The sequence below is a fragment of the Teleopsis dalmanni genome, chromosome 1 (assembly GCF_002237135.1).
Source record: "Teleopsis dalmanni isolate 2A chromosome 1, ASM223713v2, whole genome shotgun sequence".
NCBI lineage: Eukaryota > Metazoa > Arthropoda > Insecta > Diptera > Diopsidae > Teleopsis > Teleopsis dalmanni.
In genome coordinates, this window is record NC_051846.1 from 155,271,836 (window position 1) to 155,285,609 (window position 13,774).

At 30.4% G+C, this 13,774-nt stretch overlaps 1 protein-coding gene across 1 annotated transcript; it reads right to left on the reverse strand.

Moving 5' to 3' along the window:
* Nucleotides 1-9,613: 9,613 nt before the first annotated feature.
* Nucleotides 9,614-10,291, reverse strand: LOC119668460 (cuticle protein 64-like). The gene is made up of 2 exons (XM_038077966.1): nucleotides 10,182-10,291; nucleotides 9,614-10,112 (listed from the first exon to the last, which is right to left on the reverse strand). The coding sequence occupies exons 1-2, from the start codon at nucleotides 10,191-10,193 to the stop codon at nucleotides 9,732-9,734; spliced, it is 393 nt and encodes a 130-aa protein (XP_037933894.1). The 5' UTR covers nucleotides 10,194-10,291; the 3' UTR covers nucleotides 9,614-9,731.
* Between the last annotated feature and the right edge of the window lie 3,483 nt (nucleotides 10,292-13,774).

Sequence of the window (13,774 nt, forward strand, 5' to 3'; positions counted from 1 at the left end):
TTTATATTCATATTTAAATAACATATGGTATATACATTTCTGAAAAAAGAAATTTTCTTTATTCGTTAAAATGACCTTTTGTTTAGGCAATCACTTCGATTTGAGACAAATCTTTTTGCTAAGATGATATGGAATAAGTTTAGCAAAGTTGGTTTGTGCAACTATCTGTATCGGTGGTTGTCTAGTTATCTGTCTGTTTATTTGCTTAGTCTCTCAATTTGCAAACTTACTGTATGAAACTTTAAGCAGTGATGTTTTTTGAGACACATAGATCCTGGACATAGCAATATTGAAGGGAATTAACTAGCAGATGAGATGGCCAGAAGAGGTTTTGAACTGCATATAAGGGAGGCTGATCTCTCAATACATACACCGATATGTGAACTGTTTAGGATAAAAGAGGAAATCATCAATATGTTGACTAACAATTTATGGGCTAACCGCGAGGACTGTGAGGTAGCTAGAACCTTATGGCCTAGGTTGGATAAAAATTAAACCAAAAACCTGCAGTTCGTGTGCTTACTAGAGTATTAACGGGGCACTGTGCCATTGTGCCTATGCTTCAAGGGTGGCGTGTTCCAACAAGTGAATTATGCAGGAGTTGCCAACATGATCAGATCAGTTCAGCAAATGCAGGATAAAAATAAAGCTAAAGAGAATAAAGTTAAAGTACAGAAAATAGTTAAAATGAAGTACTTTTAGTTTATCTAACAGTTTCTTTTCTATTGTTTTTGTTTCTATCAAAATAAATAATGTTTATTTGATTGAACATTAATTTTCGACTGCAATCATTTAGTATCTTATTATGGCCCCTAATTCGGTAACAATGTAGAATTTTAAAGTTGTCATTAATAAATAAATTCGCCTACACCTCTGTAGGCACTATTATTACTGCATCCATTAAATAGCAAAAAACTGCAAGACATCGCCAAACAATGCGGTAGTTAAAATCTTAATGCAATATTTGCATAGCTCAAAGCTTCTCGTCGTGGGCGTTGCTGCCGTAGTTCTGTTAATAACCCACATTTATCGTTTCTCATTAAAAATAACTGCATTGCATTGAGACAAAATTCAAAATCAAATATATTTCCTACAATAAAACATTTTAAATTGAGTTGCAATCTAAAAGGAAAACATATAATCGTAAATATTTATTATTAAAACACAATTTATCTCGTAATATTTCGATTTCGATTTATTTAATTTAGAAACTACGGGTACTACTTAAGGCAAGGCGTCAACAAGATTTTACCAGATTTGCGCATATGTCAATGGAGAATTGTAGAAGCTGCGCAACACTGGAGCCGCTGCAAATCCATTAAGTGGTGCGCTTACCGAGGCATGAGTGGCATAATCCGGGGTTTGTATGCTGTGCTCATATGCATAGCCACTAGCGCTGGGATACTCTGGTGCATCGTAGACCACAGCACTAGGTGCACTGATGAGACCAGCAAAAGCAAAAGAAATAAGTGCCAAAAAAACGAACTAAAAGACATTAACACACAAAAATAATTTTACTAATTTTAATAAATTAAATCAATTTTATAATTTAAATTGTTAATTGAATAAATAATAATAAAATCTAATCATTTTCTTGTCACTCACGATTTTGTACATTTTGCAGATTTTTCTGATTGATAATTTGCTCACTGTAAACTGTTCGCGCTTGGCTTGAAACTTTTGACGTTTGAGTCCCGAGTTGCTGTAAGTGCTACAATTTATAGAGAAATTTGGCTAACAAATGCCATGGAATTACCAAAAATTTAGTCGCTAAGCTAAAGTTGTTTTGGCTTTTGAGCTGCGCTGCTTAAGCTGCTTTCGCTCGCCTTTGCATGACTTCTTTGCCCGATTATCGCCTTCCGGGTAAGCTGCCACATTTTGATTGGCAAATCGGCTCTGATGGCAAGAATGTTTTTCCTTTCAATCACCGCATTTTTTTATATCTGCTTTTTTTGTTTTTGTTATAGATCTGTATTGTGTATTGTATAATTTTATTCATATAATGTCTTATTCACTATTTATAAATCGAGAAACATGATTTGCTAGTTCATGTCGTGCCTCATTTATTCAGTGTCTTTGGTAGACGACCTTCAGTAATATTAGAATTTGTTGTGCAAATTGTCTGAAAATGATTGTTCTGTGCCCGCTTCTCTGACGTATGTCGTATGCCCAGAAACTAGATTTTCTGGGTGCTTTTGTTATCGTAATGAGTTTTGTTACAATTTCCTTAAATTTATGGAAATCCAATTCAATTAGAATAACAGTAAAACATAATTAATCAATAATAAGTAAATAGTTTCGAAGTGTTTTGAAGTATTTTATAGTTTTCATATATACAACAAGTACAAATAATACGAATGAATAATATTCTATATATGAAAACGGATATATTTTGTTTAAGAATTTAAATTTTAATATAATTGTTTATTATGTATAAATAACAACATATGAATTTATAATAATATAATACATAAAGGATAGAGCTCTGAAATTATTTGCGAAAACTGATAGACTTACAAACACCGCGTTTTCAAATCTCAGAATGGTTACAGGATTCTCGGGGAGGTATGTATATCTGAGGTCAATTATTGCTTAGTCTGATGAAGTGATAAACAATAATCCAGTAAAGGCGTAAAGTGGTTATAGGGACAGGTGTCAAATTCTTAGGGTATCACAATGGACCTCATGGTCTAAGTGAGTCTTCGGACGGCCCCAGTAACCTAACCTAACCTAACCTAAAGACGTAAAGAGTGATTTTGAAAAGAGTAAAAGAAAGAAGACTGAAGAAAGAAAGAGTAAAAGTGCTCAAGCGCACTGGCTCAAAAAGCTTCAACATAATAATATATAGTACAGGTTAGTTGAAAGATTATAAAAGCACAAATAAAAAGTGGGAATTTTTTATTTACATTGGTATTTATATTCAAAATAGTCTCTCAAAACTTCAATACATTTATTCCAATGATACTTCAATAATTTTATATCATCTCTGTAATGATTTTCCGGAAGCTCTGTTCCACAATTGTAATGGCTTCTTCATTCAACGAAAAGCGCTTTCCACGAAGGAATTGCTTCAAATTTCTGAAGAACTATCAGTCAGAATGTCATTACGGAATCTGTTAGAATGTATATTTGTACCATTCGGTTTTATTCAGTGAACTCTTTATAAGAAAGAATACCCTTAATTCATAGTAAGCATGATTTAAAGTTTTCCAAAAAAAAAAATCGAATATATTTCTCATCTTTTCAATTGGCTTTTTCAGTCATTTGTTGCAATTTCTACCGAATATGTTAACCCTTAAAATCAATTTTTAAACCATTAGATAAAAAAATGAAAGTGTGCTTAGTGGCGGAAGAACCACTCCAACAAGAACGCATATTAACATTATCAAACAAAAGTGGCACTATCGGTCACTCCGTTTTGATAAAAGAAACTAAATTTTTAATGTAAACCATTGTTTGCAATAGTAAAATTTTTATCGAAGAGTAATGAATTGTAACAACAAAATATTTATTTATTTTTAATTAATTGAATTTTTGGCTGACCATATAGCTATGGTCAGTTGAGTTAGTGCGCTTCCAAATTTGAAGCTCAAAGTCAGTGTTCATTAGGCTACTGACTCAAAGCCACGCGTGACTTGTATGTTCGAACTTGGAGTCTTGTTAATTTCTTGTGAAAGTTTATTAACAAATTCACTTCCTTCAAATTATAAACCAGCTGTAGAATAATCAGAATAATAGTATCTTATTTTTCATAAATTCATATCATTATCTATTTCTCTTCTCTCTATTATGATAGAGTATCTTAGATCTTATTATGCCTACCTACTTTTGGATTTTAATAAAATAATAAATAATAAAATATATAATTAGAACTATTTGTACATATATGCAACCAATATCATTATCGCTTGTAACTTCGGTATTAAATATTGATTTTGAATAATATTTTGATACTAATCATATTACATACATCACAAGTTTTTACAATTCTTATTTTGTTTAATTTACTTACTCTATATAAATGCCATTAAATCTGTACCGTAGTATAGTGCAAAGTATGATATTAATATATATGTAGACCTGTATACTGTAATATCTTTATTGCGCAGAATAATATCATATCTAAATAGAACTAATTTAATATTAATACATTAACAAAAATAATATAGCTGAATACTTATTTATTTGTCATAGAATCTTATTTTTTTTTTTTCGTGTTTCAATCAGAGTTGCCGTTTTAGCACTTTAGCTGCTAGATTTAGCATTTTTTTTGTGAAATAGCTGTAAAATTTGATTTTAGCATTTAGCATTTTATTTAGCATTTCAGTAACCTTTTTTTGGCATTATTTAGAAAATAGTTTAAAAATTAGTAGAAGTAATAGAACCATTCAAGAGGAAAAGATAAGGATGAGTGATGAGGAAATCACCAATATAGGACTTCAGTGGCAAAAATTAACACTTCTTACTTGGAATAATATAAACTCAACCATCGATTTTTGGAATTGTGTGCTTGAATACAAGAATGCAATATATGAAAATCCCTTTAATGAATTGGCGACGTTTGTCATGATATATTTAGTGTTACCTTTTAGTAATGCGGAAGTTAAACGTGTGTTTAGTGCAATGAATTTAGTAAAAACTAAACTTAGAAACAGAATCCTTATCGAGCAATGGTTTCTATTCTTTACTATGGTTTACAATGGTTTCTATTCTCGAACTCATAAAAAAATTCAGTAACGAAAATAATGTCTTACGAAACTCCGTTCAAGATGAGGAAGTATTATATGATATCAATTTGGAAGATGTATTTACATAGAAATTCTTTTTTTTAAATTTTTGATAATGTAATGTACTGTAAATAAATAAAATATTATTAATTATGTTCTTATTTGGTGTTTAAAACATCATAAAGTTTCATTTTTTTTAGCATTTATTTAGCATTTTTTTAGCATTTTTTTAAATCCGATATAGCATTATATTTTTCAGGGATGCGGCCACACTGATTTCAATATAAAATTGTTTATAGTAATACATCAGCAACTGGAAATTTTTTTTTATATAAATATTAAGTTGTGAATAGCTTAACACAATTTAATGTTATACGGCATTTTTTAGATGACATTAAGGGCTCAATATTAGTACAAATAGGCGCAAAATATTGAAATTAATCAATAATTTTTATTAAATATATTGATTGATATATATTTTTTTAAAATTCGTTTTTAATCCTTTTAATAAAGCTACAAGGATGCTATAGCATACATTATGAAATAACATATTTCGATGAACTCATAATCCACACACTAGATATTTTATTTTACTTTGTATATATTCTTTATTATGTGCAAGAAGGATGATATCGTTAGGTTATACGATTGATTCTCTATAGTGACCCTCTATTGATAAAAGTTACTCAACAAGAAATGAAGCTAAGCGTCACAGCAAATATTGTAGTAACAGGAGTGTATAATACCCTATTTCACAATTTGGCTTTTAAAAGTTTGCGTGTTTGGCTTCTATATTTAACGTATTCTGTACAGTCCCTAAATTGGGTGTTAATAAGTTTTGTCTTTTCGCTTCTACAGTTAGCTAGATAGCATTGTAAATCAATACCATCCACGTTTTAGCAAAGCATTCAGTGATAAAGATGGGTTTTACTCACCGCATTGCTCAGTTATGATTCGTAGAGTATTTATGTGGTCAATTTAAAATGATTATATTAAACGATTTACTATAGTTCTTGTAGTTGTTAGATATTGTTTAGAATTCCATATATTACTGAAGAGATCATAAAGAATTTGTGCGGAAGTGTGGTCATTTTCATTCTAAATTTCTGCTTAGAAGTTTTCCATTCTTAGGGTACGGTTGCCATTTATGGTACTTTGGTACCAAAATTGGTACTTTTGGATATTTCAAATTAATTTTTTTTATAAATGCAACTTTGCACTATTTTATATTTTGTTCATTTATAACACTATGAAAAACACAGAACGAGAAAACAAAAAGGTTCAAAAAAATGTTGGGCCTTTTTTTACAGAAATGGTACCTTTTTAAACCAATTTTGGTACAGAAAAAAATTTTCAAGTGGCAACCGTGGTTTTATTATTTTATAATTGCTTTATGGTTCTATTTGTTATACATATATTATGTGGATTAGTTTAATTTCTTATATGAAGTTGTGTGAAGACTGAAAATGTGAGACTGCGTTGGTACTACTAAAAGTTTATTTGTATTGCTGGTCTTAGGGTTTTTTTAAAGTACTTTTTCATTCAGTAAATTAAGTTCTGAGAATATAATTAGACAGAATTTAATTGGAAGTGGAGGGAGGAACGAGTTCTTCTTAATAAGCTTGAATCCACAAAATCTCGTAATAATAAGCAGAAGAGGTTCAAGATAGAACTAGCCAGAAGGATTTGTAAAGGCGAGAGTCTGGCCAATGTTAATGCTGGAGATATTGTTGAGTGTGTTAGGAAAACCAAAAACAAGCCTAGATAAAATATAGTAAGTTAAAAGTATAAAACATCCTAGACGCATTTGAAATACAGAAGAAAAAAAGTGGGGAGCTAGAAAATTGTTTAACACCAGAAATATTGAAACGTATCAGAATAATTGTCAAAACTCTGAATCTTAGAGAAAAGAATTGAAAAAAAATTTATTTAAGAGTTATGCTATCATTAATAATGATGATATTAAATTAATTACTTAATTTAATTGTAATTTACATCTGATAGGCGTTGAATTTTTGCAGCTGTTAAAACCAATTTTATTCTTGTTAACTGAGTAAAATACTTAAAATATTTTTTAATAACATGAAAAATAAAATATGCTTTGCATAAAAAACCTTAAAAAATAAATGATATGTATTTTGTTAAATTTTATATTATTTACTATGTATATTAATGATAATACGATATTAAAATATTTACCCGCCATATATGCAAAAACTAGATCACATACCAAGTGTTAGCCTCAATTTTAATTGATCAATGATCATTCGAATAAGGTTCAAGATTTAGTTATGAATCAAAAGTGCAGTATCTAGTAATAATCATAGTAAAAATTATACGTTCATTACCCTATAATGAAAGAAATAGTATAATAACTGATAGTATAATAACAGCAATTCTAAGTCAATTATGCAAGAAAAAATATCGCCCGGATATTGCTAAAAGGAACGCTTGACGGCAAATAAGAGCAGCTTTGCTAAATATAGTAATTTCATATCAAAAGCTGCTTAGTTATTTAAAAATATCTATGAAAATAATTTATTGTAGGTGTAAGGGGGGAATACGCTATGAGAGTAACAAGATTCAAAGATTCAAAATCAGTGCGGCATAAAAATCGATTTTTATTTAACAACAGCATTTAAATATGCTTAGAGATAGATGAATAGAAAACGAGAGCCTTCAGCACTTTAAGTCGTTGAAAATCAATTGTCGTTAATCAAAACATTAAGTAATAATAAATAATTACGAAAAAAAAATTATATATATATATATTTTTTTTTTTTTTGAAGTATTTTCAACAATAAAAATTACATAAAAAAGCAATTACAAAAGCTGCTAGAGAATTCAGTTAGAAGTGTTAACAGTCGATTGCCACAGATACAGATACAAATACAGCTGTGGATGGATTTCGGTTGCAGATACGTCTGGTTTATGGAGCAGAGGCGGAACCATTGTTGCGACAACTGTTTGATTGTTTTCTTGTCAAAATTTTTTAAGGCTTAGAAAACTATTAAAAAATAAAATATTAAAAAATTACTGAAAAAAATGTTTATTTTTAACAACAAATTGGAGAATTGTCGCATTGATTCTGATCTTTTCTCTGTAAATATTTTTATTTTTATTTTTATTTTATTTATTTTTTTTTGAATTTTTTTTTTTGAATCTGATTCAAGTATTTCTTCTTTTGAGTAGTAAAATTATTAACGAAGCAAACCACGTATATTTGTAATTTTTTAAGTTTTTATTAATGAATTTTACGCACTGAAATTTAATTTTCTCGAAATTGATCGATATCGGTCGGCATAGAGTTCTAGATATCCGTTCTGAAATTTTAATTTTTTATTTAAAAATGCATAAAATATTTCACGCATACAAAATATTTTCACGTTTTTCTTTCACTTTTATTCACTGGTTTTTGGATTCAAACCTATTGTTGGACTCAAATTTACAACTTCTCAAAATGCAAAACATCAAGTCAATTTTGAGTATTGTCTTCATAGAGAGTCTTATAGTTAGGTACAATATACAAGTATCTATGTTCATTAATTTTTATGCAAAAGTCGTTAAATTTTGCATATCAGAATTTTTGTATCTAGGAAAATAATCTTAAGTACATTTTTATTATTATCATTACAAGCGAAACCGCAATCTATAAGATATATTGCAATAACTTGGGCTTAGTAACAGTACCACAAAAAAAAATATTTTAAAAAATTTTGAATAATTCTGAAAAATAAAATGGGATAAAAAAATGAATGAGATTTTTTTTGTGAGTATATATATACTATATTTCATTCACATATATAAACTTGTATGTACTTGCATATTATGTTATATATTAAAATATTAACAGAAAGTAAAATCCATATCTTTCAACTACCATATTCATCTCTTTAATATTTGCGGGGTCATGACAAGAGATATCTATAGTTTTCACTATAAATCAGTAGTATGTAACAATATTAATAAAAAAGTCTTTAACATCATCTACTAAAGTAATTTAATTATATGTTTTATTTATAAATTATAAATAATATATATATTACATATTTGATTATTTAATTGCCTTATTAAATTTAATCTAAATGAAATACAATGTAAACTTCTTCACTAAAGTTATGCAAGCGATCAGTACTTAGCTTAACTCACGTATATTTGTTCATATGTGACCCATGCTCCTCACAGGATCTAAGGGAACTAATATATATCATCTGTTCATCTGTTATACATTAAAACAAACAAAAGTTACAACACTAGTAAGAAAAATGCGAAAAAAAGACAAATAAGAGAGGAAATGTGGTAAAAGAATAAATATATATTGGGGAAGAAAGCTCTGTTATGATTGAATATTTCTGTACCGGACCTTTTTTTGAACATTTCTAGTTCAGTTCTGGTTTATTTATATAGAATGCCTTTGGACAAGTCCATTTCGACGGTTTTCTTGCTAATGCAGCATGTCGTTTCCAGATCGTAAGCAAATTTTTTCCGCTATTTTTAGATATAATGAGTCTAATTATTCAAAATAATTGAAAAATTAATGTAGAAAAAACTATGACAAACGACTTTTATTACAAACATTTTAAGGTGAATACTTTAAAAGGCTTTGCTATATGAATAAGACATAAGAACGAGACATCTCTGCAAAAAAGTTTCATATTTACAAAACTTATACGGCTTCGGGACGAAGACCCAAACGTTCTTGGAACCTTTAATAAATGTTTACTCTAATCAAATTGTATTTTTGTATTCTCAGCTATTTATAATACTTTAAATAAAAATTAAAAAAAAATTAAAACAATTGAAATTTTCATTGAAAAATTAAAATTTATTTTTTTTAAGAACAATTTTTTTTATCAGTCGCGATTTTTATAAACCAAAAACTTCTATTTTTTTTGTGGGGATGAAAATTATTTACAACTTAAAAAATAGAAAAATGACCGCCCAACTGCCTGTACCACTAGTTTCATGTTGAAAAGAACATGCTTAAGCCTTAGGATGAACTATTTACCAGCCATGACCGCTGTGACCCCAACCACCATGAGCCCAACCGCCATGTCCCCAACCACCATGGAGCGATAAAGCTGGACCAGCATAAGCAGTTGTTAAAGCTGGAGCGGCAATTGTCTTAATCACAGGTGCAGATTGAACTAAAGTAGTTTTGACAATTGGAGCAACAATAGGTTGGACTACATGAGCGGAGCTATGCACAATAGATTGACTTTGGTGTGATACAGCGGTGGGTATGCTCTTAACAATAGCACCTACTTTGGCCAAGGCGGGTTCATGTACAATAGTTGTAGCAGGAGCAACAACTACATGTGCTGGAGCATGTTCCAAGTAACCAGGATAAGCAGCAGCTACGGCAAGCAAAGCAGACAACACCACCTAGAAATGAAACATAAAGGACTCTTACAATTAAAGGATTCTAGTATATGTAAAACATAGTGAACTTACCAACTTAAACATTTTGTAGTTAATTTGGTTTTTAGTTTTAAGTTAAGAAGGTCTGTGCTGTTTGAATCACAAAGAAAACTGTTTGCTTTATTGCAATACTGCAGCGTCTTTTATACTAAACTAAACTGTTAAACTCCAACTACAAAAACTGAAACTAGAAAAAAATTAATGCAAAACTTAACAGAATAAAAACAAATAAAAATCGTTTGAAGAAAAACACCGACATATTTTTTGACCGAAATATAAACTGAACTGGGGCTCAAAGTTGACTAAGCTGAGTACTACTTTATTGTTGTTGTTGTTGCTGCTGTTGTTGCCGGCATGTAAAATCACTTTCGTTTTCAATTTTCCAACAACAACAGCCAATGGACTATACACAACACCTCAAAACAAGAAAACCGCCCAACACACATAAAACTCATGCAATTACTCTGAAAATCTCATAAAAGTGCACTAATGCTTCCACGAGTCTCTGTTATTATTGTTGCTGGTCTATTGCTGTGTCTGTTGTTGACTTGGTACAGCCCATTATAAGCAGGCAGTAAGCCGGGCTTTGCTCCACTGTTGCTGTTAACTGTGTTAACATGTTACCAGCATTGTGGGTCGTTGAGGCAATTTTATTACAGGCTGACTCCGCTCATTCATATGAAGTCGGCAACTAAAATCGCGACCATTGCGTGGTCAGTTTTGCTTTATTTTATTTTGATTTTATTATTTCTTTTTTTTGTCTTTAGTGTAGCGATATGGCAATTTTCTATTACAAAATTTTGACCGTGAATACGTAAACGACATTACAACGTCGTCGATTTGTCTTGGTTCCACGTTTGCTGTGCAAAAATTGTTGTTCGCACGCATTTGTCTTATTGGCAGTTCATGTCCGCAACCATTATTTGGTTCAAGTTCAGGTTCACGCATTTTGCGTGTTCACCATGAAATTTCGTTTCCATACTTCGTTACTGCAGTTAAGGCTTATCCGTTACTGAAACTGAAACTTAGTGCTAAGTAATGTTAATAAATTTTTACACAGTTAAATATAATGAAATGTAAGGAAGAGCTTTGAATTAATAGTTTCATTAACTATTATATTACAGTAACTGGAACTGTTACGTTCCTGTTTATGTAGCACAGAACATAGAAAAGCAAGTTCAACTCTTTCAAAATTACTATCATTGTCTTTACGGCTTAAGATGTGTTAAGTAGTCCTAAAAGTTCAACTCCAGAGCACCTCTAAATTATGTACCCATATTTGTAATGCTCCTATTGAAGCGCAGATACGTTAAGGTTATATTTTTTTCGAAACACAAGTTTTTATCTTATCTTGGAAAACCATTTCAATTATATAGCTCAAGTATAGCTAAATTTTTCCTCACAAACGTTATAAGTTAAATGTATGTATAACTTAAATGCTATGTTTACCTAACTAAAATGTAACATCCGGTCCTATAAGAGCAGAATTCAGACATGTAGCGCTAAATATTTTCCTCGTAAGCGCAATCAATTACTTATTTATTTTAAGTACTTTACTATAAAAGTTAATCTCTCTTTTTTACCTATATTTTTCCAATCTATTCCGTAATTAGCTTCAAAAAGATGCAATAATTCCGTTCTTTAATAGCAGAATTTAAACATGTACAGTTAAATATTCTCCAAATAACCATAATAAATATATAAGTTAAATACTTTATTATAAACAGTTAATTCACCTTCTTTTAATCTATATTTTCTCAATGTAATCCGTAATTAAATCCGATCCTTTGCCAGTAGAACTTATATATATATATTTTATATATTACTCGTAGATCGTAAAACCCCATAAAATAACTCCCTAAGAGTTAGAGTTAGTATTTCCATATCACTTAAGCAAGTAATTAATATTTATTTCTAATCAACTTCAACTTATTATTTTATTAACACTAAGCGTTTTTAACTCCAGTTGAATAGTTTGCTTTTAAGTTAAAACTAACTTCATTTTTCTCTCTTCACACCCTTCAATAATTTCCATTATTTCCATTACATAAACCTTGCGTACTTAAGGAAATATCGGCTTCCTCGATACTAATTTTATTCAACTATAAGATTTTTGTCGTTACAGTAACTGCTGTTATTGGACGTTAGTCCCATCCAGAGATTTTAGTGCGTTCGATGTTTTGGAAAATAGAACTGATTGAAAATCTAAATATATTTCATATACAGAAATCATTTTATAATAAAACCATACATTAGAAGAAAAATTGGCTACACTTTTATTAATTGAATAAGTATAAAAAAGGTTTACTTTGTCCTAGAACGTGCAAGCAAGCATACATTAAGACTGAAAAGTTTTCGGAAATTCTCATTTAAAATTCGCGCGCTGTATATTTTTCGATATTTTAAGTTTATGTAGTTTGGCAGCACTGTCCTTAATTACTATGCCAAAAATGAGCTCGATCTGTCAGACAGTTCGTTTACGGCAGCTGTTGAAACCAGTTCACCTCAGTAGTGCGTTGCGAAATGTCTTCGACGGTCGTACGACCGTCCTGGAAGGCTTTGTACCACTCATAAACTTGAGTTTTCGATAAAACTGATTCCCCATAAGCCTTTTGTAGCATTCGCAACGATTCTGCACACGAAATTTCGTTCGAAACACAAAATTTGATGCAAACTCTTTGTTCAATATTTTTTTCCATTGTTTTTTTCGCAACGCCCTACTGAGGTGAACTGGTTTCAACAGCTGCCGTAAACGAACTGTCTGACAGATCGCGCTCATTTTTGGCATAGTAATTAAGGACAGTGCTGCCAAACTACATAAACTTAAAATATCGGAAAATATACAGCGCGCGAATTTTAAATGAGAATTTCCGAAAGCTTTTCGGTCTTAATGTAGTGTTATATAAGTTAAACTTTGCAGATTTTTAGAAACAAAATAAAAAATAAGCAGAAGTACAGAAACACCTAATAGAGAGAAGTTTAAATGAATCGTGCTGGAAAAAAAAAAATTAAATAAAATACTGTTTGAATTATTACTATATTGAATTCTTAATTCTTAGCAAGTATTGTTAGCAGCCTAAAACCTCATTCAGAGATAAGAGATTTCGGTGTATTTTCCTCTTCCTAGTTGGTCATTACAGACGAGAGTCGTCCTTGACCGCGTAGAATAGCAATCGCCAGCAAGCCCTATCGTTGGTTAACCCTGATTCTTCCACCGAAGATGCGGACGTCCTCTACAGTGTTTTCTACCTACAGGTACTGAATCAAACACCTTTCTAGCTGGAACACTTTCTTCCATTTGCACGATATAAGCAAGCCACAGAAGTCGCTGAATTTTGTATGTATTTTGGTGTCTTTTACCAATTGGAAAAAAACAAAAAATGCTGAAAAACTACCTCATTCTTTTTTATATACAGAAATTATAATAAAATGGAAGATATGGAAATGGATGTTTTTAAACTGGATATTGGGCATATTTTTAAACGACCAAATAACTACATAAAATACCGATCATTTTGTCATACCGATCACAAGATCTTGTAAAACATAAGAAGAAGAAGTAGAACTAGAAAGCATATCCCAGTACAGAGCGATTTAAAAGAGTCCTTGAGGTCGTATTATCAGCA